This window comes from Melospiza melodia, chromosome Z (genome assembly GCF_035770615.1).
Source record: "Melospiza melodia melodia isolate bMelMel2 chromosome Z, bMelMel2.pri, whole genome shotgun sequence".
In the NCBI taxonomy this organism is placed as follows: Eukaryota; Metazoa; Chordata; class Aves; order Passeriformes; family Passerellidae; genus Melospiza; species Melospiza melodia.
In genome coordinates this window covers 2439141-2464980 of record NC_086226.1, presented here as the reverse complement: position 1 = coordinate 2464980, position 25840 = coordinate 2439141, and the positions used below count along the sequence as shown (strand labels likewise).

At 47.1% G+C, this 25840-nt stretch overlaps 2 protein-coding genes across 4 annotated transcripts in view; both read left to right on the top strand.

Moving 5' to 3' along the window:
* The first annotated feature begins 2951 nt into the window (after nucleotides 1-2951).
* HAUS1 (HAUS augmin like complex subunit 1) lies at nucleotides 2952-12113 on the top strand. 2 transcript variants are annotated; one of them, XM_063180032.1, is made up of 9 exons: nucleotides 2952-3034; nucleotides 4084-4258; nucleotides 5237-5372; nucleotides 6696-6830; nucleotides 7778-7901; nucleotides 8462-8527; nucleotides 9814-9885; nucleotides 10938-10985; nucleotides 11883-12113. In XM_063180032.1, exons 1-9 carry the CDS (start codon nucleotides 2981-2983, stop codon nucleotides 11940-11942), a joined length of 870 nt encoding a protein of 289 aa, XP_063036102.1. In that variant the 5' UTR covers nucleotides 2952-2980; the 3' UTR covers nucleotides 11943-12113. The 2 variants fall into 2 exon arrangements, with proteins under 2 accessions (XP_063036102.1, XP_063036101.1); XM_063180031.1 differs by having other exon boundaries at nucleotides 10938-12113.
* An 8803-nt stretch (nucleotides 12114-20916) lies between these two features.
* The window catches only part of ARK2N (arkadia (RNF111) N-terminal like PKA signaling regulator 2N), a 45469-nt gene continuing 40545 nt past the window's right edge, over nucleotides 20917-25840 (top strand). For both annotated transcript variants that reach the window (XM_063180787.1, XM_063180788.1), the window contains exon 1: nucleotides 20917-20990. The gene's annotated coding sequence lies outside the window, so the exon portion shown is untranslated. The remainder of the gene's footprint in view (nucleotides 20991-25840) is intronic.

Here is a 25840-nt window from a genome sequence, read left to right as displayed (position 1 = left end):
AAGCAGATGTCCTTGTGGCCTGTAAACTCTGCATTCTCTGTGCCTGCTATCAGTGTTACATCCTTTCTTCTTGTTAATCTCCCTCTAGGTCTGAGATCATTGAAGTGTATCAAGCTTGACAAGGCAATTCCACCAACAAGTAATTTGTTTTCTCTAACACATGGACATTACTCAGAGCTTGCTTGTTAGCTGCTATCTGTTTCATGGATTAAATCTGGTTGGCCTGAGTATAGAAGCCCAGAAGATTAGAGGTTGTGTGCCTCAAACACCAATAGCTGGATAATTGTAGAGCCAACCACAGATTGTTGGTAACAAGAATCAAGGTTTGTTGGTAAAAACACAGCTGTGAGGAACAACAGGATGTGGCTGGAAAATGGGCCATTCAGAAATTGGGCAGCATTTTTCTGGGACAAACATCCTTGTTCTAGTTCCTGGAGACTAACACAGCACAGCCCAGCAATGAAGCCTAGAAGCAGTCTAGGACTATACAGGGAATTAAAACCACCAGAGACCCTTGAAGCCCTCCAATTCATTATCAGAAAGAAATGAAGAATGAACTGCAGATTATAAATTTGCATAGAAAGTGAGAAAGTAACCTCCAGGGCAGGGAAAGTCATCTGTTAAAGGTGCCCCCACCAAGACCTTATGTACAGGCACCCCAGGACCCTAGACACTCCACCAGCCAGATCAACACTGGAGCCAAGCCTGGTGATCTCTTTCTTCCTCTCTGCCCCTCTTTTATCCTTTCTTCCCTTTCACCCTACCCCTTTATCCAAAACCCACTGCCCTGGGCTTATATGAAGAGGTCAGAGACCAACATTAATTTCCATGCCAAGTGTGTAATTTAACTTGGAAAACTTTTGTGAACACTCTGAATTTTGTCGTTCCTTTTGACCATGAGCACGTTTGAATCTTGGATGCTTCATTCCCCTAAAGGGTTGGACACCACACCAAGCCCAGTCCAACTTGGGCCAGAACACTTCCAAGGCTGGGGCATCCACAGCTTCTCTGGGCACCCTGGGCCAGGGCCTGCCCACCCACACAGTCAGGAATTCCTTCCCAATATCCCATCTATCCCTGCCTTGTCCCCAGTGGCTGTGCAGCTCTCCTGGAGCCCCTGGAGGCCCTGGCAGGGGCTCTGAGGTGTCCCTGGAGCTTCTCTGGTGCAGCTGAGCAGCCCCAGCTGTGCCAGGCTGGCTCCAGAGCAGAGGGGCTCCAGCCCTGGCAGCAGCTCCGTGGCCTCCTCTGCACTGGCTGCAGCAGCTCCAGCTCCTTGTGCTGCTGGAGCCAGGGCTGGGGCAGCTCTGCAGGTGGGCTCTCACCTGAGCCCAGGGGCAGAATCCTCCCCCACACCCCTCAGTCTGCAGCTGGAGATGATTTTATGTCTCATGTGAGACAGGATTTAGTCTGCAGTGAGGAAGTGCTGAAACTCAGGCACAGTGTGATCGGTCCCTCTGGTAATCCAGAGAGGTTGGTAACGCCACAGATTCCAGTGGATTCCCCTTCTAGGAATTGAAAAGGTTGAGTGAAAAATCCTCAGCTACTTTGGCATGTGTTGTACTAAATGTGATTCTTCACCAATTCTTTCCATGCTGATTATTTTGGAAATCACTTAAATTTCTGTAAAACTGCCTGAAAAAAAAAAACAAAAACAAACCACAAAAAAAACACCCACATGGATGTTAAGAACTAACACCACCACTCACCCTGGCCTTAACACCTCCAGGGCTTCACACCCCTTTTTAAGAAGACAATTTTCTGATTATCCCATCTAAACCTACCCTGGCCCGGCCTGAGGCCGTTCCCTCTGCTCCTGTCCCTGTTCCCTGGAGCACAGCCCGACCCCCCCGGCTGTCCCCTCCTGTCAGGAGCTGTGCAGAGCCACAAGGGCCCCCCTGAGCCTCCTTTGCTCCAGGCTCAGCCCCTTCCCAGCTCCCTCAGCCTCTCCTGGGGCTCCAGCCCCTTCCCAGCTCCGTTCCCTGCCCTGGACACGCTCCAGCCCCTCGGTGTCTCTTCTTGTCCTGAGGGCCCAGAGCTGTCCCCAGCACTGGAGGTGCCTCAGCAATGCCAGCACAGGGACGGGCACTGACCTGGTGTTACAAACGAGAGCAAGCTCCTGGTACTAGAGTGATTTTAGCATTTATTATAATAAAAAGAAAGGCCTAAAGCAGGGGGCCCGCGGGCTGAGCGGGAGCGCTCCCGTCTGGGGTGCTGCAGCGCTGGCGCTGGGGCTGCTCAGCAGCGATGGCCCTGATGTCCCAGATGGGGCGGCACAGTTTCACTGGGTCAGAAGCCCCTTTTTAGCCTTTTTTTTTTTTTTTTTTTTGCCCCTTTATATTGGTTTCTGTTTGGATCCTTCACTTGCATGAACGTTTAAGGGGCTTAATTGACCCATTACAGTTCTGTCCTGGCTGGCTCGTTTCGCCTGGGGGCTGGTGCACTTTACTTAGGTGTAATATGGTACGCTGAGTACCGTATTTCCTATAATGTTGTAGTGTGTTGTAGCAGCAAGGGTCAGACTGGCCCAGGCACAATCTAACTGGTAATATTGGGATTCATATTCCAACACTATAACTTAACCCCTTTTACAATAACCAAACTAACAGTACATGCTTAACACTCTAACAACTATTTTACAACAGTTTCTAACCTATTTTTAACCCTGGGGCTGTGTCACATCCTGGCTGGGACAGCCCAGGGGCCATTACCCATTGGGCACTGTGGGCTCATGTCCAGCCGCACCCCCAGACATCTTTCTGCTGTACTTAGCGATGCCTTCCTCCTGCATCTCTTCTGTTTAATTTTTCTGTTGCTGGGGTTCGTTTGGCGTTTTTTTTAACATCTTCCCTTAACGGACAGACGGCGTTTAACGCTCCTCTTAACGGTTAAAACACGTTTCCATCGCTATTTCCCCCCGCCCCGGGGTAAGCCGCGGCGGCGCCGCCCCTCAGCCGCCCACTCCCGACAGGCTCCGGGCAGGATGGCGGCGGCGGGAGCGCCGGGTGGCGATTCCTTCCAGGAGAAGCTCACACGGGTAACGGGGGCCGGCAGGGCTCGCTTTCTCTTTTCTTCACAGTTCTCCGCGCGCACACACACACACACACACACACACACAGTTCGTGCTTTTTGCGCCTTATGCTGCGGTGGTTTTCTCCATCGCTGCTTGTGTGCGCGTACAGCAGCAGGATGAGGGACGAGAAAAAATATACTTAAAATTATACGGCTGCGTCAATTCTCCGTCAGGTTTATTAGGCAGACTTATGCAAGAGTTTATGTTCCTTACATGCTGTAGAACTTCCGTGTTCTTCAGTTATTACTGGTCATAATCTAAGCTTTCCAATCTAATTAGGTTGGATTTAGGGAAAATTTTTTCACTCAAAGAGTTGTCCAGGCCTGACAGAGCTGCCCAGGGCAGTGGTGAAGTCCCCATCCCTGTAGGGACTTAAAAGCTGTGTGGATGTGTCACCTGGGGACGTGGGTCATTGTTGGGCTGGGCAGTGCTGGGGGAATGGATGATCCTGGAGGGCTTTTCCAGCCCAAACAATTCCATGGTTCCTCGATCACAGCCCTACCTGAGAGCACTGTGTTGATCTTTTATTTCTGACCTTGTTTTTGATGGTACAACTGCTTTGCAGGGCTTGTGACTTCACTTTATGGTGACTCCTGTTCTCCTGCAGAGAGACTGCTCCTAGTGATGGCTCAGGCACTTTTATCCCACACACTTTAACACAGTGTTCACCATTTTTCCAAACACCTATTTAACATCTGTTGGGTTGTTACTGTGTCTGTAGCCAAGAGGTCACGTGAATAAAAAGGTGAAATTTTATCACATGGAGATAAGCAGGTATTCCAAGAAATGAGGGAGATTAAAAAGGATATAATATAGTCTTCTAGACCACAGAGGGTGTTTAAAGAAGAGGGAAAGGAATTTGTCTCCCCTTTTCTCACCCATGCCTTCTGGACTGATGTAGGAGTTGCTCTTCAGGAATGCAGAGTTTGCAGTGGTTTATATTCTTCACGTCTATCAGCTATTTTCTGTCATTTCACATGATTGCTTGCTCTTTTGTCTCCCTTCTCTGGCAGGTTATTTCATGGTTAAAGAAATTAAATGGGCATGTGCCTATTCTGGAATGTGAGGTGAATGAAAGGACAGTGGATATTTTGCATGAAATTATGGAGAGCAATGAAGAGAGAGTAAAGGATGTTATGTTGCTGATAGAGGACATGAAGGACAGGACAAGCAAATATAAAGCAGAAGGTGAGTTTGAAGCTCCATTTCTCAGTTCCACCTGAGTCAGGCTGTTCTGAGTGGTCCTGAAGATTGTATTTGTTGGAAACTTTGGAATATATATAAATATATGTAATTGAAACAGACTCAGCTTTTTTTTTAATGCAGTTTATATTACAATTTACAGCGACATAAGATCACTCAAGGACAATTTTATAAGCCATCTTGAGCAGGCCATAAATGTGGACAAGCAGGTTAATTACTAAAACCTCCTAGTCTGCTGGGCTGGATAGCACAGCATGGAAATATTGCCTGGATAGAGAGGGAAGTATCCCTGCAGCTCATTCAAGAGTCTGAGCTGGTGCTAAGCCACTTAAGGAAAGCCCTGGGGGAGCCTGAAACAACATTGAGATGATTACGTTGTGCTGAAGCTGCCTAGAGTGACTATTTCTTGATTTGTTTGGGTTTTTTTGAGCAAGTGAGTGGTTCAGGGGACCATAGTGTGTTTTTAAAACACATAATAAAGGACTGTCACTTCATAGGCTTTTCTCAGGAAGGAATTTTGCTTTTCTGTGCAAAGGCTGGCATGGTACACATGAAGATGTTTTTGTTCTATCAAGTGCCTTGCCACCAAACAAAAAATGATGGAGACAGACTTCCTGGATTTGCCATGAACAAGGCTCAGCCTTGTGGGCTTTGTGGGGAGGTGACCTGCATGTGCTCATTGCTGTAGCACAAGGGTGAGCTCTTGTTTGTCTGATGTCAGACAGACTGATCAGGGACGGAGTGGAGCAGTGCTTTCTCCCTTTATACACTGAATTTGTTTGACAAATGGAGATATGGCAGCAGTTTTGTGTGTTTAATCCTGTTTTAAAAGTGTCTTTTTCCTCCAACAACAGGCAGGTAGCTAAGTTCCCAGTGTGGGATTGGGTTCTAGCTTTGAAGAGTTCCATAAAAGAGCAGTAATGTTAAAAAAAATCACTGCTTTGTTTCATGTATATTTTCCAGCTCACACCTGTCGTAATATTCTTGAAGAAAGCCTGGGATATTTGGAAGACGATATGTCCAAGGAGGCCAAGGATGACCTCACTGACCTGGTACAAAGTGCAGTAGAACTCAACATGGAGGACACGTCTCTTACCAGGTAATTCTTCACACTCTGCATTCGTGGTGAGGGTCTGTGCTGTTTTCCTCTGCTTTTCCACATTGGCAGCTCCAAACTTGGCACTAGGAATCTTCTTTGTCAGGTTTATTTTTCACCCCTTGGGCAGCTTTGGAGTGCATGGGAACTGAGCACAAAGTGCTAGCACCCTCCTGCCAACCACCAAAACAAGCAACACGTGATAGGAGGAGGAGAGGGGTGAAAATCCAAAACTGTACTTGGAAAAAACCCCACCCATCTGTAATAGATATATATTTCATAGGTCTTGTTTAGGCTTCATTTATGCTCTTGGAATTAATTTCTCCCTCTTACAGAGAGCCTTGTGGTCCTTTTCAGCACAGTGGAGGGAGGTGGCAATAATGTCATTTAGGGAGGGAGGAATTTTTCTTTTGGCAAGCAGAGGTGCGCCTGTGCTCCAAGGTCTTGGGTGTACTATGTGAGGATGGATAAGAAGTGAAGACTACATTTGAATTTCCTAGCTCTAGGTTATCCCAGCACAGGAATCTCTGAAGCCTGAGAGGGGCCTGGGATGGAGTTAAATCCCTCCTTTTTCTCCTGCTTTTGTGGTCAGTGGCTGCAGGCTGCTGCCAGTTGGACTGTTGTGCCAGGTGTCCCAGGCTACAGCAGCGTTCACACTGCTTAGGCAAGGACTGGGGAACTGTGACTGCTCTTCCAGCCTCAGCTCCTCATCATTGTCTGTCTCATCTGGCCTCAGTTCATGCAAGGAGATTCCCTCTGCCATGGAGAAATGGCATCTGTTAGTCTGGTCTCCTTGGGCCTCTCTCCCTAGCATGGCTTTGGCCTGTGGCACTGCAACACTTGCAGCAAAGAAGGGGTAAACCCTACTTTGAAACCAATTTTTATGCGATATTTAGGATCTTGGCACTTGCATCTCTCTTCCTGAGCTGGAGGGGGAAGAGCTTTGGGCCGCTTGGGAAGAGGAGGGTACTCAGATGCTGCCGGGCACATCTTGTGACCACGCATTTTCAGGGACTGAATACAGTTTCTCTCAAAGGCAGTGAGGCAAGCCAGGAGTGGAGCACGTGGTGGTTTTATTCACCAGAGTGCCAGTTGTGTTCACTTGCTCACTTACTCAGGTAGCTGGGCTGTTTTCCCTTCCACGTGGAAATCTGTGTTAGTTATGGAAAGGAAATTCCCTTGGTATATCTTACTTAAATTTACTCCTGCCATAACATCAAGAGTAAACTAAGTCAATCATTTAAGGTGTGGAGAAAAGAATAACAACAACTCTGACTTTTAGAAAAGCTGACTCCTAAGCATTCCTACTGATTCTCTCTTCACCAGCTTCTACAGTGCCATCCATGACATGACCTTGGAACTGTATAAAACAAAATCAAAAAACGAAGAAATGGAACAGAAATTGAGGACCCTCACAAAAAAACTGATGTCAGCACTGATGTTGGAAAAGCAGTTAGAGAAGTGAGTAATGGACGAAGAAGAGGGCAAGATTAAAGTAATACTGGTGATTTCTATCTTGGGCAATGTTGGTTATGGTAACTAACAAGGAAAACTGAATTTTTAGGGGTTTGACACATCTCCAATTCAAAGTATTTGGAAGTATCTATCAAAACCCATGTGTTATGGATACTTTCAGTAGTCAAAAGAGATCTGGCAAAGCATCAAACCAATTATTTTAAAGCAAAAGTGATCTACAAGCTGTTTTCAGATGCAAGTTTCCATCTTACACCAGTTACTTTTGTCTGAGGCTGAAGACAAATCTGATTTTCTTAGCACATTTAGCATAGCCTCTGTAGTCAGACTAAGGGAGGCAAAACAAAAACCATTCTCAGGTAAGAAGTTCTCTTAACCAGTGTGTAGAAGACGTAATAATAGTGATAACTCAAAAAAGAATCAGTGTCAAGCATTTCCCTGGAGGATGTAATCTGAAGAGGTCTGCAAAGCACAGCACAATCAACCCCAGCCTTGGTGGGAGCTGGCCCAGATGCTCTCCACAGCTCCCTTCCAGTCTAATTATTTCTAGAATGGTTTTTTTTTGTCTTTTAAAGTGGCAATTGGCCTTGTAAACGATATTCCCATGTGCTTTCTGCAGGTTTGCCTCCTCTTGATCTGAGGTTTAGCTGGTGTAACAGGTCTCTAAGTGAGTTAGGGAATTATGCACGAGATTATTACCCTTTGCTTTTGGGCATATGGCTTTCTTCTTTGCCTCTATTTTCCCTGGTCTGTGGCGTTCTGGATGTAACACTGTATAGGTTTCCATTGGAAAATCTCACAGGGAAATGCAGGGTTTTCTCAGTTTTCTTCTTTCATGTGTTTGTTGTATTGCAGGGTTTAGCTTGAGCATAGGTATTTGTGTACTGATACATCTTTGAATGTAACAGCTTTTTCTTTCTGTGTTATTTTTTAAGGGATATTGAAAAACTGAAGAAATCTCAGGGAATACAACAGGCCAAAGAAGAGATTCAATCCATGAACCTGAAGTTCCTGGAAGACAAATCTAAGGATCTGAAAATAAGGATCTGTGATGCTGAGGTAGGTGGAAGGAGTTTTCCTACATGACACTGTGATAGGATGACACAGCCGTGGTTGGTTGAGCCCAAATTTGTAGTTACAGAGACATTCCATAAGCTTCCTGAACTCCAGTACTGGGGACTCTTGAGCTAACAGGACAACATGTGAATATAGTTCAGGTGTCCCTGCTGATCTCTCCTCAGTGCATCCTGTGATCAGTACAGTGCTGTCTCCTCATTCCCTGAGAAACTCTGGCAGGTTACTTTATGGCTAAAGTAAAGCCATACCTGATACCTTGACAAGCATGGGAATGGAAAGTGTTGTGTTGCAATTGAGATTTTCCTGAGAAGCCTTTCTTCAGCCTTGCCGTGTGCCCTTCTCCCACTGCTTTTCTGGAAAAACTTGTTATTCTTAATACAAATTTTAGCACCACCTCATTTTGTACACCAGCTATCGCTGTGGCTCCAATAATAGCACATGTTTCTGCCATGGACAGCCTGTGTTCTTCCCTGCCTGTTTAAACAGAAAGAAGTGGTGAAATCTTTCTCCTTGTTGCATTTTGTGCTCTCTCCTGTTTGCAGGCTGAGCTTGTTAGCACGGAGTTGAACCAATCCCTGACACATGAGGCGCTGGTGGAATTATCTGAGGTAGGTTTTTGGATACAGGAGGGATGTTGCTACAGTGGGACAGGCCAGGCTTGCTTGTTGGGTGCTTTCAGGAATAGTAGTTTGCTCTTTGGCTGCCTGAACAAATCTTAATGGCCAAAGGAAGCACAAATAAAAATCCTGTAGGTGGATTCCCATGAACTGGGCTCTTTTGTCTCTCCTAGAGGCATCTGCTGGAGAATTTCCACAGAATAAATTGCCTGGCACTGAAAACAGATCTGCCTCCTTTATTTCTGATCTGTGTTATAAACAGAGTGGATATTCTGTGGACTATGTCCACAGAATTATTACCGTTTCTTGATAGAATGACCCATGTGATTCTTGCTTTGTGTGAAGCAAATCTCTTCCAAACACTTAAAAAAAAGGAGATAAGGTCAAAAGAAACCCAAATTCAGAATCACTGTGTTTGTTTTTTTTTTGTTTTTTTTTTTTTTTTTTTTTTTTGTTTTGTGGTGTGTTTTTGTTTTTTTTTGTTTGTTTTGTTTTGGTTTGGTTTGGTTTTTTTTCGGTTTTTTTTTTTTCTGTGTCTTTAAACATAACATTTTTCAGCTTTATTGTAAGCCTAGTTGAACATCTTAAAGAAAAAGCACATTTCTTGAGTTTGTAACTACAGACTTTACATCTTTGTCCTCTGCACTCAACACATCTTCATATTTTTTGCTGTTATTGTAGTGGGAACTCAGTCTTTCTCCTGATTACTTTTGCTGCCTTTTCCTTTATGTTTTCGAGTGGAGCAGTGAAAACAGATTTCCTGGTTTCTCTGTTGTGCTTCTCACCAACCAGCACTGGGTGGCAGTGCTCACATTGCCCAGTGTTACACGAGGGTACTGACCAGGACTAATTTTTGTTGGAATTTTGCATCCAAAAAGCCACAGGCAAATTTTCTGGGCTTGTCATCTTCTAGAGCCCAAGCATAAGGTACAGTTTGACTCCTTGACATTTATAGAACTGCTTTGCCAGGACATCAGTGATATGGGCAGCACAAATGGCTTTATCTTTTTTATTTAACTTTGATTATTTGAAAAGAGTGTGGGACTGTGGAAGGTACTCCGTTTGCAGTCCCAAAAAGAAATTACTCCCACTTGATAAGCATATGGGAGAGTCTTTTTGCTGCTGCATGTGCAAAACTTTGGTTTTCCATGTGTTTTATAGAGGATGAAATCTCACACATACTAAAATGTTGTAGGTAACTGTGGATCCATCTCACCCATTTCCATCAATTCTGCAAATAATTCCCTAGAATGTCGTCTGCCTTTCTCTTTCTGCAGGAGCTGGCTGCGCTGCGTAAAGAAATAGAGCCCTTGAAGATGGAACTGGCATACTATCTTGATTTACCTCTTGTAACTATTTACTCCACTGTTATGTTGTATTTACCATCAGGTTAATTTTAGTGGCCTTCAGAATGTAAGGGATATCCTTGTGATGCCTTTGGTGGACAGGCAGATGTCCTACAGGTCTGGTAAAGACTTGATCTCTATTTATTAATCAAAGCCAAGAAATTAAGCTTCTTGTCAGCCAAACTGTGTTCTAACAAAGTAGACAGATTTGCTGGGTAAATTAGTATTCGGGTGAATTATCTAGAAATTGGACAAAGAAATATGGAAGAAAAGGAATCCCCTAGTATAACCAACTTTTTGAGTTTTACCAGTATTTTAGCTGTAATGCTCGTCAGGCCATATTGGTGGACACAGCATGTGTTGCAGAGCTTGGAGCTCTGAACAGGATTTTAAGGATCCTGAAGAAATAGCCAAATGTAGGTTTTGTCCCCTGAACTGGCTGCTCCATCATTTCCTTTGATTTCTCTTGAGTGTGCTCTATGAAAATGCAGTTTTCTCCCTCATACAAACACTGATGTCTTGCTCCTAGGGAAAAAAATAGGCTGTGGCTAGAAATGTGGGACTGCTGCTCTGTTTAATCCATGTTCCTCCAAGAGGCAGCTTTCTCCTTCTCTCAGGTGGAACAGGACATTCAAATGGGATTAGGTTCCCCAACTCCCACCTCCAGCCTTGCTGTCCCTGGAGACTGGGAGAGCCCCTGGTGCAGGCAGGGGGAAGGGAAGGAGGTTTTTCCCTGCAAACTTACTGTACTTTGGAAAAGTCTTGCACAAATACTGTTGAAATCAAGTCCCTTGGTTGGTAGATTTGGGAAATTGCTTAAAATGAAGGGTTTTTTTTAGACTTTAGGCCATACCAGACTTGAAAAATATGTGATTGCCCAAACCAAACCAATGGCAATGACTTTTAAAGGCAGGACCTTCTGCATGTGAAGTGCCTACACAAAACTTCATTAATTGTCCATTGATTTACCTGAGGCTCATCATTAGACTCTTGTAAAGGTGCAGGGACTTTTATCTTGATGAAATGCTGATTTTTATGCCATTTTCTCTCATTAGAGCATTCCCCTGGCGCAGGTGAAGGTTGAAGAAGTGAGAAGAGAACTTGTAAGAGATTTCTTATCTTTCCAGGAGCTACATGTATTAATTGATTACAGATTTATTTACAGATTTATTACAGAATGTTCTCATGGGGGGATGTGGTGAGGCAGAAGTTGTAGGTACTGATCAGGGGAACTGGTGAACTGATGTCTGAGCTGCAAAGGCAGTTTGGCATAGTGATATCAGTGCAGATTAGGTAGCTGTAGCCCCATGAATTTTGCCTATTGGAATGTTTATCCACTCACTGTAGGTCTCAGAATCTTCCTTGCTCCTCCTGAACTCTCAGAGGGCTCCAGGCTTATTTTAGTCAACATCTGCCTTGTATGCTGCAATGGGGACATTCTCCTGTAAAACACAGTGCCCATGTCCTCCATGCAGGTGTAATCTGTTGAGCCAAACACCATAAAGCTGTTTGGGAAGTTCATACGTAGCTTTCCTGAGTGAGCTGAGCCACGTTTGAGCCCCATAAAACATGTTTTTGTCCCTTTGGGCTACTGCCTGCTTGCTCGTAAAGCACAAGTGGTAAGCCTTAAACCTGTGATCAAAAATCACATCTAGGTAAGAGCATTTTGCACATTTTCAGGTGAGAATACCTGGGGTTTTGATTGAGGGAGTACAGGGTCCCCTTACCAGCCTGCAGCTGTTCTGAGGTCAGAATGCTCACCTCTGGGGAGGACCAGTAAGCTGGGATGTGTTCAGAATCACATTGGGGCTCAGAGTGAAGGCAGCTGAGCTTGTCCAGCCTTCCATTTGGAGGACAGGTCCATCCAGCTCAACACCGGGGTTATTCCATCACTGCTGACAGGCTCCCAGGGTTTGATCACTGCAGATGTGTTTGTTTGTCAGCAGCACGTGGAAGCTGTCTCATGGTCCCTGATTCTTCTTGGTTTTCTCTCCTGGTAGAATGCCTTGGATGAAGAGCTCATAAAGGAGATTAAAGCTCTGCCTCTCGAGCTGCAATAGCCCAGCAGGCCTGCCTGGAACATGATCCTCCTTCTGTCGCCTACCTACTTGCACTAGCAATGCATTTCAGAACTCTTACCTGTACCCTGGCAGCTTCCTGCTGTGTTCTTCTCTCTGTCAGCCTTGTGTTTATAAGCTTCACCTATTTTTCATTAAATAGCATCCAAACTTGCTGTTGTCTTTATGAGTTATTTTTCCCTCTGATACACACCTGTAAAGCAGTTCTATAGATAGAGCAGGCAGGCGTGGTTTTCTAACAAAACAAACAAAAAAACCCACACAGTAAGACCTTTCTAGGTCTGAAAACAGTATTTTTGCAGAACCCCTGTGGGACATGATGATTTTGAAGTCAGATTGTCCTTAACAATTCTACCTCAAACGTCATGGTCCATGACGGTTCCCTGAGCTCTGTTATTTCCATGCCATCACCACACCAGCCTTCTACACTTTGAGAAGTGTTTTACATATGCCAGCTTTTAGAAACTGTTTGATTCCAAAGCCAAAAATCAGAAAATCTGTGGGTAGGGAAAAAGCAAAAAAAGCAAAACCTAGAAAGAGTGGTAGCAGCTGAGGACATTGAGCATGGGCCTATTTGTTGTGGGAGGCAACCAGGCAAATAGTGGTGATTTCAGTGACAATCTGTTTGCAGTTGGAGTTGCAAGAGAATATGGTCACGAGAGCTGTTGCTTCACTGCAAAAGTTGATTTTCCACTGATCTGCAGGACAAGAGATTCAGAATTACACTGGTGTCAATATTAACAGCACAAGTGTAACCTCTGTCCTCTCTTTTTTTTTTTTTGCTGTGATGGGGAGAAGGGAGGGATGCCCAGAGAGCCACTGCTCATGGGAATCTCCAGCCTCTTTCATAGAGCAGAAGGAGTTGCTGTTTAGTTCCTCCAAGCTGTGAGGAAAGGGTGAGTTGCCTTAGTTTTAGGGCTATTTATCTTCACTCCTGGTGGGGTAGGAAATGAGTGCAAAAGCAAGTGGAAAATTCGTGGGCTAAACTGGCTGAGGAGAAATTACCTCAGGGGTCACTGATGTGAAATTTGGAGCAGGCAGCATAGTGCAGGGATGATTACAGGTACAGCTACTGCTTATGAATAAAACCTACACAAAAGAAACCATGGGAATGGTATTTGAACCTGGAAAGAACAAGAATATAATCTGATTTTCCTGTTGTGGTAGGGGAAGAAGTTGCAGTCTTGGAAGACATCAGAACATGGCTGGGTAGACATCAAAGAATGATCTAACAAGAAAGGCACTGGAGGTCATAGCCTGGCAATTAAGGAATCTTAATCACTGGAAGCTCTTAAAAGCAAATTAGAAATTATTTGCTCGAGTGTTTAAAATGTGAAGGAGTGTTAATCACTCTTTGGGATACAAAGATGGGATAGATGAGGGCTTGAGGGTGATGCCAGCCCTGCTTTTTAACGAGAGCCTCAAGACTTACTTGGCTAAGATTAGGAGAAGACTTTTTATCTCGCACGCGTAACCATGACTCCAGGCTTGGGAAGATTTCCTGGGGACTGTGGCACTTCCATAGCTCCACCTCATCATGAAATTGTGAAAAGTTGTGGAGCCTGGGGCTGTTGTCCCCTCCCCACGCCCACGGAGGAGCAGCTGCACCTCTCCCCGGCTGCTGCTGCTTCACAGCACATGAGGAGCCTGAATCCAGAGAGCAGCAGGGCCAGGCTGTCTGGAGAGCTGCCCAAACACAGCCACGTGTTGCTTCCTAGCACTGGAAACTCAAGGAGGAAAATAACAAAAAATCCCCAGCAGCTGCATCTGAGCCGTGTGTCACAGCTGAGCCGTCCCTGGCACACGCAGCGTAAATCAGCAGGCAGCTGTCAGGTCTGACTGCTCAGCTCCCGGTTGGAAATCGGGAAAAGTAAGATAAACGAGATTTGTGGAGCCCTTTGGGAAGGTTTCTCAGCTCTCTTTGGTCAGAGTGCCTTAAGGGAACCCTTTCCCTTGGGGACAGACTGGCTTTTCCCAGGTGGGGATGGGATGCTGGAGGAGGAACGGCTCGCTGAAGTCCTGCTGGGACAGGAGCACACCATGCTGGCTGAGAAAACCCCTGATTCTGGGCTTCCCCCTGTGCCCTGGCAGCTGTTGGGTGTTCTCATGGGAGTCACAGCGGGTGGGTGCCAGCTGGACCCTCGGCTGCTGATGGTATGCAACAATCACCCAAGTGAGAGGGACTGGGGAGCCTCCACTGCTCCACTGTCCCCGCAGGGCGCATCAGCTGCTCCCCTCTGAGCTCCCAGACTGAGCTTTGGAGACACCTGTGTTAACACCTGCAAGATGGGAGCAGGTGCAGGGCCAGGCTGAGCTGCAGACATTCCATTTTCCCAACAATGTGCAAGAGGTGTTTGTGTTTTATTGCGGTGCGCTTCATTTCTCCTCCTGGAAAACACAAGGAATTCCACCAGAAAACAACAACAACAACAACAAAAAAACCATAAAAACCCCACCAAAAACACACAAAAAAAGGAGTGATTAAAATTGTGACTTCAATGTGAAAAATGGGGATCAGCCTCAAGCGAAAGCTCATACATATTTTACCACAAATTGACACACTGTTCTTGTCAGGCCAATATGCAAAATAATAACTCCTTTAGGAAAAAAAGAGAAATCATCTGCAGACTAGCATAGTATTATGAATCTATTTAAAAAAAACCATTCAGATACTAAATCCAGAATAACTAAAGTAAAATGCTAGAGAAATACAGAATCCATCAGGGAAATTTAAGGCTTATGAGCTGACGTATGTGTCTTTTAACTTCAAATGCATTGAATCAAAAGGTGGGGCTGGAATCTCTTTTGGCTGTATGTTTTGGCTAGTAGCATAGAAATACTCCATCTGTTGCAAACATTTCATTGTGATTCCTTTCCCGTCTTTCTTTGACTGTTGTGGTTCCTTTCCAGTCTTCCTTTGACTGGAAGTATTCAGAAATCTCCTTTAATTTATATAAATCCTTTGGTAGATGTAAGATATTAAGATGGGGCCTTAATTAAAAATAGCTAAAAATATTAAAAGTTTCAAGATTTATTTTAAAAGTAAGTTGGTTGCATTTGGTACCACCTCCAGTAAAGCACTCCAAATATCTTGATACTCAATGTTGTTCTGGGGACTTAAAAGCAAAATTTTATGTGTCAAATAGTAAATGTGTAAAAGATCTTTCAAATTACATTTAGAATTGAATGGGTCTTGGAGGTCTGGGAAATGATTTGTATTTCTAAGCTATTCTTTGAATTTTTAAAGTACAGGGTCAGCAGTGAAACAATAGTGATCCTGGTCTCTGTGACCTTGCAGGAAATCCTTCACTTTGCCTGCAAGCAGCTAGTCACTGTTAGCAACTTCAAGCAACTTTAGAAACATGTCTTATTTTGTTAAATGCTCACTTCTCCAAAGAATTTCAGCACTGGGCTGTGTTTCTGCTTCTCCAATTCACAAATATTTCTCTGACAGAACAACACCACATGTGAGTAAGCAAAGGCTTTTACCAGTGAGAGCGTATTTGAAGTGAGACTTGTGATTCCTTCTGTCTTTGCCATGTCCCACCTACCTGGGAGAAGGACACAGAGCTGCCTCCCTCTGCCTTGAAGTCCTTCAGCATTGCACTGTCCTCAGCTGTGTAAACTCTAGTAAAAAATCCATCCAGCAGCTCCAAAATTACAAGCTAATTTAATAAATGCTTCCTCTAGCCCCTTGATAAATATGCCTCTAATGCTAACGAAGCAGCTGTGCTGGTTAATTAGATTATGCTGGCTGATAAAACCTAGCAGCAAGGAAAGGTTTTATTTCTTTTCCTTCCCAAGGAGACTCTGGCTGTACCTCGGGGGTGGATGAACACTGTGGTAGACACACATGTGGGGAGCTGGACCCCACCAGATGGGATTCGTCTTTCTTCTTTCGGGAACTGGACCGTCACCATCTGGGGATACTCCTTTGAGATACATCCTGAGAAAGAAAAATCACAATAGTATATAGAATTGTGATGTAATAATTTAGAATAAAAGTTGCTGATGAGTAAAAGATTGGAAATAGAAACTGCTGAAAAAAAACCTGATGGGTACCCTTATAAATACCTGTAACAATCAATTATCGGTGTGCAGTTGGAGGGAAAACTTCCCCCACTGTACCCAGCGCTGTATTGCTCCTACTTTACCATATTAAATAATAAATTGATTGCTGCTTGAATATTGGCCTAGTCAGGCTTCTTATTCATAACACGAGAAAATGTGGCTGAAGGTTGTGCGCCAGCGCTGAGCTGATTTCCTCCCATTGTCCTTGGGGACGTGCCGAGATTCCCTTTGGTCAAACGCGTTTCCTCCTGGCGGGGGAGTTTTATCACGTCCTTGTGGGGTAACTAACGCTGAAATCATTGCACTCTTGGCAGACACAGTCACAGAATGATAACGTGGAGCCAGAGGAGCCTAGAAGATGTGCTGGGCTGTACTCCCAAAATTCCTGGAGCCAGCACCACCTCCAGCCTTTCCTCTCCCCTTCCTAATCTTTCAGTGCAATCTCCCTGATGTTTCAGAATGAGTCCCTTAATATTTCCCCTAAAATGTCATTTAAAATCTCAGGCAATAAAGCTTTCACCACTCCCCTTAGGGAGACGATTTTTCCAGCCTGTTCTTCTCCATTCAAAAGCTTTCCACACTGATTCCCAGCTTAGACATGCCCTTCTGTAATTTCACCCCATTAAAATAATTAATGTATCCCCAGCCTTCTCCCTTGATGCCACTTGCTTCATCCGGACATTTACACATGACTGCTGTCTCCCTGCTCAGTTCACTAATTCTGCCGTGCTTAAGGCAATCAGGATTCCTTTTCCTCTCTTTTTGCCGGTTCCTTCAGCCACGGAGTCTTGGAGCTCCTTCCCGTGTGTCATTCTTCCTGCAAATCCAAGGCAGATGCTCTCCGCCCTTGTCCTTGTGCTTTCCTGCACTCCATCCAAAACTGTTCCCGACTGCCTGTGAGCTGCCTGGTGTCCTCTGGGTGTCTTTCAGGAGGCAAAGCACATTGTTCCCCAAAAATGGAGGTTCTGGATGTTATTCTCCCCCTGGAAATGCAGGTTCTGGATGTTATTCCCCCCTGGAAATACAGGTTCTGGATGTTATTCCCCCCCGGAAATACAGGTTCTGGATGTTTTGTCCCCTGGAAATGCAGGTTCTGGATGGTTTTGCCCCCCTGGAAATGCAGGTTCTGGATGTTATTCCTCCCTTCCTCCATGGAAATGCAGGTTCTGGATGTTTTCTTCCCCATGGAAATACAGATTCTGGATGTTATTCCCTCCCCTGGAAATTCAGGTTCTGGATGTTATTCCTCCCATTTGAAATGCAGGTGCTGGATGTTATTCCTTCCTGGAAATGCAGATTCTAGATGTTATTTTCCCCCAGAAATGCAGGTTCTGGATGTTTTGTCCTCCCTGGAAATGCAGGTTCTGGATGTTATTCCTCCCTTCCTCCATGGAAATGCAGGTTCTGGATGTTTTCTTCCCCATGGAAATACAGATTCTGGATGTTGTTGCACCCCTGTTGAAAATGCAGGTTCTGGATGTTATTCCCTCCTCTGGAAATACAGATTCTGGATGTTATTCCCCCCATTTGAAATACAGGTTCTGGATGTCATTCCCCACCTGGAAATGCAGGTTCTGGATGTTATTCCTCCCTTCCTCCATGGAAATGCAGGTTCTGGATGTTTTCTTCCCCATGGAAATACAGATTCTGGATGTTGTTGCACCCCTGTTGAAAATGCAGGTTCTGGATGTTATTCCCTCCTCTGGAAATACAGGTTCTGGATGTTAAACCCCCCCCCCCCCCCCAGAAATGCAGGTTCTGGATGTTATTCCTGCCCTTGGAAATGCAGATTCTGGATGTTATTCCCCCCATTTGAAATACTGGTTCTGGATGTTATTTCCCCCCCCCCAGGGAAATGCAGGCTCTGGATGTTATCCCCCCCTGGAAATTCAGGTTCTGGATGTTATTTCTCCCCCTGGAAATGCAGGTTCTGGATGTTATTCCCGCCTGAAAATACAGGTTCTGGATGTTATTCCACCCCTGGAAATACAGGTTCTGGATGTCATTTCCCCTGTAAATGCAGGTTCTGGACGTTTCCCCCCATTCCCCCTTGGAAATGCAGGTTCTGGATGTTTTGTCCTCCCTGGAAATGCAAGTGCTGGATGTTATTCCCCCCTGTAAATTCAGGTTCTGGATGTTAATCCCCCCTGGAAATGCAGGTTCTGGATGTTTTTTCCCTCCTGGAAATGCAGGTTCCGGATGTTATTCCCCGCTTAGTGCTTTCCTTGGTGCTGACATCACAAATGATGCACTCACCTTCCCTGACAATTTTTTTTACATATTTGTGAGAAGTACCTTGGAAAGTACGAGTTTAAAAAATAATTGTGGAAACCTGAATGCATGGTTCTGCTTCCAGCTGCATCTCTCCATCTCTCCCAGTATGATAAATGTTTCTGGGGTGGCATGATGCCTGTTTGTCCCAAGTCCATGCCCACGATTTGGGTGGTGGTGCAGGTGGATTTCCCACACATTTCCCTGCTACCAGCCCTGGCACTGAGTCCTGCCATGAGCAGCGAATGCTTAAATCCTGAATTTCCCCGGCGCTCCTAGCCCTGACCAAGGCTTACAGACTGTGCTGGAATTATTTCCTTCCACCGTTCGGAGTCTCGGGAAACACCTGCAGCTGTGCAGGACAACCCGCCAGGACGGCGTTTAACGAGGGCATTACCATGTTAAAATGTGCATTACCATGTTAAAATGTGCATTACAGTGATTAAAGTGTGCATCACAGTGTTTAAAGAGGGCATTACAGTGTCACTCTGACTGAACCGCAGCTTCCCCCCAAGCAGCCCCCGGGGCTCGGGTCTCCAGAGGCGCCTCCCAAAGCCAAAGATCCCGGAATTCTGCGGTCTCAGGGAGCGCAGGATCGCCAGGATCGGTGTGGAAGGGAGAATGTGCTCCGAGTGTGTGACAGGGACAGGGACAGGGACAAGGGACAGTGATAGGGACAGGGACACAGGGACAGTGACAGAGTGACAGGGACAGTGACACGGTGACACAGGCCTGGTGACACAGGGACAGTGACAGAGTGACAGGGACAGTGAGAGTGACACGATGACAGGGGCAGTGACACAGGGACACAGGGACAGTGATTAGGAACTAAGGGACACAGGTGGACAAGGACACAGGGACACTGACAGAGGGGCAGTGACACAGGGCTGGTGACACAGGGACACAGGGACAGTGACACAGGGGCAGGGACACAGGCATGCAGTGACAGTGACCCAATGACACAGGGATGGTGATAGTGGCCCAGTGACACAGGGACACAGGCAAACAGGGACACAGTGACACAGTGAGAGTGACACAGTGACAGGGACACAGAGACAGGGACACAGAGACACTGTAGCAAGGGGATACAGGCACAAGGGACACGGGACACAGGGACAGAGTGACACAGGGACATGACATAGGAACACAGGGACATGGAGACACAGGGACATAGAGACAGAGGGACATGGGTACACCGGGAAGGGGACACAGGGACTCAAGGACACAGGGATGCAGACACACAGTCGCAGGGACAGGGACACAGGGACATGGGCATAGGAACAGGGACATGGAGACGTAGGGATATAGAGACACAGGGACACAGGCACACAGGGATGGGGACAAGGGGACAGGGACCCAGGGACACGGGGACAAGGGGACAGGGACAGACGGACATGGACATGGACATGGGGGCAGGGGCAAAGGGACATAGGGAAACGGGGACTTGGGGACACAGGGACACAGGGATACAGGCATATGGGGACAGGGACGCGGGGACATAAAGACAGTGACACAGGGGCAAGGGAACAGGGACACAAGGTGAGAGGGACACAGCGGGGCAGGGGCACGGATATGGGGGCAGGGGCACGGGGACACGGGGACAGGGACATGGGGACAGGGATACAGGGACGCAGGCACACAGGCACACAGGGACACGGGGACACGGGGACACAGGGACACAGGAATACAGTGACACAGGGATACATCGACACAGGCACACAGACAGACACAGGGACACAGACACATGGACACACAGTCGGACACACGGGGACACGCACATAGTGAAACACACACACAGACACACAGACATATGGAGACAGACAGACACACGGACACAGCCGCACACACAGACACACACACAGACACACACACACACGGACAGACACACAGACACACACACGGACACACACACACACACACACACACACACAGAGACACACGGACACACGGTCGCACACACGGACAGACACACGGACGCACACACACACACGGACAGACACACGGACAGACACACGGACAGACACACGGACACACATACACACACAAAACACACACACGGACAGACAGACAGACAGACAGACAGACACACACACACACACACACACACACACGGACACACACACGGACACACACACACGGACGCACACACGGACACACACACGGACAGACACACAGACACACACACACACACGGACAGACACACGGTCACACACACACACACACACAGACACACACACAGACACACGGACACACACACGGACACACACACACACACACACACACACACAGACACACACAGACACACAGACACACACACGGACAGACACACGGACACACACACACACGGACACACACACACGGACAGACACACAGACACACACAGACACACAGACACACACACGGACACACACACACGGACAGACACACGGACGCAGCCGCACGCGCGCCCCCGGCGCCGCTCCCGCCGTTCCCTCTCCGGCCGCGCGGGGTCGCTGCGGGGCGCGGGCGGCTCGCGCGGGCGCTCGCGGCGCGGCGGGCGGAAGTGACGGCGCGGCGGCCGCGGTGACATTCCCGGCGCTTCCCGGCGGCCGCTCCGGCTGCGCCCGCGGCTCCGGCTCCCCCGGCCGCTGCCCATGCCCCGGCCGCTGCCCGCGCCGGGCAGGCCGCGAGGGGCCCAGCCTCGCACAGGTGAGCGCGCTGCCGGCCGGGCGGGCGGGGGGCCGCGGGGAGGGGCGGTACCGGCCCGGCCGCCCCGGGCGCGGGCGGGGGCTGCGCCCCTCAGGGTGGTCCCGCCGCCGCCGGTGCTCCTGCCCCGGCCCCTCCGCCCTCCTCTGCCCTGACCCCGCGGGGGCCAAACTCCCCACAGATCCCTGGAGCAGCTCCGGGGCCGCTTTGTCTTTCCCGGGACTTTTGTAACGTGCCTCTTTTTTTTTTTTTTTTCCTTTTCATTTTTTTTTTTTTTTTTTTTTTTTTTTTCTTTTCTCTTCCTGCAACGACTTTTGAAGTCGTGCGAGCTGTTGGAGGGTTGGAGAGTAGCCCTTGTTTCTGCAAGGGGTCCCTTATGTGCTTCTCCAGGGGTTTCTTTGCGTCTTTGTTTACCTTGGCCGGTGTGTTCCTCTGGTGGGAAAATGTGTTTTCTATGGGAAGGACGCTCGAGTCGCTCGTTGCGGATCCAGCCCGGGTTCCCCCTGGGCTCCTGACATCTAATGGGTTGCAGATGTGGCTCCGAGCCGCACAGCCATCCGCGGGGAATATAAAAACTTAACTGTGCTACTGGTTCCTTTTAAAAAGCGAAACAAGGTGGTCTGAGAAGACTTGTAATATTTTAACTGTTTCCCCAGTTCCAGTACTGTAACTTTATTTGCCTGGAGGTTATTGGACAACAAAGGCCACTTTCTGAAAGACTTGTTGTTTTGGTTTTGTTTGTCTGAGTTTTTAAAAATTTAAAATTTATTTTTAGGGTTACATTGCTCCCACCTTTGTTAAGTAGCATCAAGGTGTATTTATGTCTTAGTTTGTTAACCGTGTAGCAAGGCAGCTTGCCTCAAAGTTTGCGGGTCCCTTGGTGAATCTATAACTGTAACAACTTAGTTAAGCAAGGTCGTGGTTGTAACTAGTTGTGCACTTTAAACCAGCACAAAGTACCTAACAACACTTCAAAAGCTGAAAAAAAACTTGTGTGTCGAGATGGCAGGAGTCAGTCCTGTTTGACTTTTTTTTTTTCCCCGACAAGTAATTCTAGCTTTTAAAAGTGAATGAGCAAGTAAATCTTTGAACCCTTGAGCATCCCTTTAAAAATGTAAAATTTATTTTCATTCCCCCTCCCAGGGATTTTATTAGGTTTTAGATCTTCTCTGTTACTTGCCAACCATCAGACCAAATAGTAGTTTCACTTACAGCTTGAAGAGCTGCACTATTTCCACTCTCCGAGCTAAAAATTTAAGCACAAACAGTAATGCCTCTGCCCTTGGAACAGGAAACAAGTGCTACATTTAAAATGTTTCTCTTAACGAGTGCTAAGTTGCTTGAGTCTGTCAAAAACACGCTGTTTGACCTTGAGGTGGAAGATGAGTGTGGTGCTCCTTGGAGCTCCCCAGCGTGTGGCTCTCCTGCCCCTGTGCTCCTGGAATTGCTGCTCCCGAGGTTGCAGTGCTGGGAGCCAGGCAGCCAGGGCAGCACAGCTTGCTTTCCCTGCTGCCCTGGAGGAGGGAAACGTGGCCTCTGTGGAGCAAACAGGTCTGTAGCAAACTCCCAGGGGGAGCAGCGAGGTGCTCGTGGTGTGTTTGTTAAACCCAGACATCCCTCATTTATATACACGTGCATATAGATAGATAAATATAAATAGATATACGGTAGGAAAGCAGCGAGGGGAAGTGTGGGGGACTCATCTGTCCAGCAGCAGTTGTTCTTAAGAGTAATTTTCTGATGTTTCTCACCTCCAGTGATCTAGAGGAGGCTGGTGCTGTCCAGACAAGCTCCCAAGGGGGTGGTTATGTGGCTGCTGAAAGCCAATAAAAGCAGTTTTCTGTGGTTCTGGCTTTCCAGGGACACTGGTGCTCTGTCTGGGGAGCCAAGGGCAGGGATGCAGCAGGTGATGGAAGGCGCTGTGTGAGTCTGGGCAGCTGGTATTTCTGCTCGAGTACATGAGGGCAGCGGTTCTGACTCATTTTGAAACACTCGAATTTTTTAATTACACTGTGTCAACTATTTTCTGTTTGCTCTGCAGCCCGGTTGCTGGCTGGCGTGGTGAGGAGGTGCAGGGAGAAGTCAGGAAGGAGGAAGGGCCGTGGCCTTGCACATGCAGCCGTGCGAGGTGTGTGGCAGTGCAGCTCTGCCTGCCCGCAGGGAGTCACAGAGCACAGACCAGGAGTGGGAAGGAGCCTGGAGCCGCCCACGAGGCAGCTGGGAACAGCCACAGCACACAGAAAATGCTGCCCTGCTGCAGCTGATGGAGAGGAGGCGGGAAGGATGTTTGGGTGCCTCTGACAAATGGGCACTGCGGAGGGGGTGGGACTAATGGGGCAAGTTAAGGTTGAGTGAACAAAGAGTAAATGTGGGTTACCATGAGGGGCTTTGAACATCAAACATTAGGGAGATAAGTTGGTGTAACTCAATGAGAGCAGCAAGAAATAATTGCCTTGGCTGTCCTGACCTCCTCCTCCTTGCTGTATATTTACCTTTAAAATGCAGGATTCTTTGCCTGGGTCCTGTTCACTTTCTTCCCTTTCCCTTGTATGTTATCACATCAACTGCCTGCACCACCAAGGATGTATGTGCCATCTTTGACCTGCCTGTGCATCAACATCTCAGTGAAACATCTGCTAATGAGATGGGGGGTCTGTATGTACCACACGGGGAAGGGGCTGCACGCTGAGTGATCCAACTCTGGTTACCTCTGACCAAAATACCACCAATTATCTAAAGATATGAAAGCTTTGGAAAGTTTTTCAAATTACTAAATAGTTTCAAGCAACTCACACGTACTTGTGTATAGCATTTCAAACTCGTTGTGTTCATGGTACTTTTTGACAGAATTGGGCCTGTGGTCAATCTCAGCTTCTGTGTGTTTATCTGCACCTGGCAGAATGGCTTAGAAAACTGCAACCATTGACAGAAACTGAGCAGCAGATTTAATAACACATGTACTAGATCAAAGTAAAAGATTTAAATATCATAATTGCCAGCATGTAACTTGTACTCACTCTGGAAAAGAGTTACTAGAACTTGAATATTTTTGCTGGCTTGAACATTATTGGTGGTGATGGGAGCTGAAAATGAAGCAGCACTGGAGAGGGGGACAGGCATAGTGCTGGGAAAGAGCTCTGAGATAAAGTGTGGTACAGTGTGTGTCGCTGCTCTGAGATCACCTTGTGTGGAAGGGAAACAACTTTTGGTTTTCCAGAACCAAAGTAAATGTTCAGCACATGAATGGGAGTTCAGCCTTTATCACTCTTACTCAGGAGCAGCCAGAGTTATGATACTGGAATCTGTGGCAGCAGATGTTAATTGCAGAGAACTTGGACAACAAATCACCACAGAAATAGTACTTTCTGTCACATCTTTGTTCCAGGTTTTTAATGCATATTGCAGTTCTGAGTCTGCTACTTGGGGTTTAGAACACAACGTCCACAAATGTGTAGTTTTGAACAGAAAGAGAACTGGATGAAAGGGACTGTAAATCAAAATGTGCATATGGTCTAAACATTAGCCTGTGCTGTTGCCTGCTCTGATGGGCACAGTCCCTCTCTGAGCTAAGCTGAGTGACTGATGCCTCATCACTTGCTCGGTGTTGTGGGATCTCAGCCCCTCAGGACTGATGTGCAGAGTGGCCGAGACCACCCTTGGGGGGCTCGGAGGTCCTGGAATGTTGCCAGAAGTGTCTGGTGGCTGGACTTTGATCCTGCACGGGAGACAACACCTGTATGAGGATGGGAGGATCTCACTGGGGTAAATGGTGAAGGGATGGGTTAATTAGAGTGTGAGACACAGGGTTTGGGATTTCTGTACAGGGGGGTCTAAAGAAGTAAGATGGAGGAATTGGGGCGTGTCCTGTCCTTCTTCTTCTTGGCCTCCATCTTCTGGGGTGATGTTGGCACTTTGGGATTGGTTATTACTAAAAGTGCACTGGTCAATAAGGGTAAAAGGTATTGGGGAAATAGGTAAATATTGTATACGTAGTTTTGGGTATAAAGATAGGTGACCGCCCCGGGGGCTCTCAGTGTGCTCATGGCTGGCTGCTGTGCAGACCTCTGTGGTCCGAGAGAAAATCTTTTAGATAAAAAACTAATAAACACTGAAGACCGAGAAAAAACCAGAAGCCTCTTTCCGTCCTTTGGAGCGCGGGCTGCCCAAGGCCATCCCGAGCCTTTCCAGGCCATAAAACAGCCGAGAAGCCGACAGGTGTTTCTGCTAAGGCTTCACGTGCAATCTGTGCTTGCCCATTCCCGCTGGTTCGTGCTGCCCCTCCCGGTGTCTGACGGGCGTGAGTGGAGCCTGTAGCAGTCTCTCCTGGACGTGGCTGGCTCCCTGCAGCTGGGCACACGCGGGTTCCTCGCAGGGCTGGAAATGGGGCGCAGGTGTTGCGGTGGCGCCGTGTCAGATGCATTACTGGCTGCTCCAGGAGGCCGAGTAACTCGCCCGTGGTCATGAGGTGTGTCAGCTCTATGCTCAGAATGATTCACCTCATTGTTTAAGAAGGTGTCCGGGGCTTTTGTATCAATTTGACCACACAGTTTGTCTCTCCAATGCTCATAAATGATCTAAGTAGCAGAATAGAGTACACACTTCAGCCTTACCATGCCTTGTGGTATTTGGTCTCCAAGAAAACAGCTTGGAAGCTGTTAATACTCAGTCTGACAACTTTTGAGTCATAAGTGGAATGCTGGTCACTTTTTAAATAAATGCAAGGCTTTGAAGACTTCTTCCAGCTCACATTCTTGTTTCAGTGTGTGTGTGTTGTGGATTTGACATTATAGTGAGGATTTTGCAGTGTCCTGCAAGATGTTCTTCTGTGTGATGCTTCAAAATTTCCTGAAAAT

Coding starts and splice junctions, on each gene's coding strand:
- HAUS1 (XM_063180031.1), top strand. CDS start 2,981: ATGGCGGCGGCGGGAGCGCCGGGTGGCGATTCCTTCCAGGAGAAGCTC. Junction 5,373..6,695: donor GAGGACACGTCTCTTACCAG/GTAATTCTTCAC, acceptor TCTCTTCACCAG/CTTCTACAGTGCCATCCATG. Junction 7,902..8,461: donor TAAGGATCTGTGATGCTGAG/GTAGGTGGAAGG, acceptor TCCTGTTTGCAG/GCTGAGCTTGTTAGCACGGA.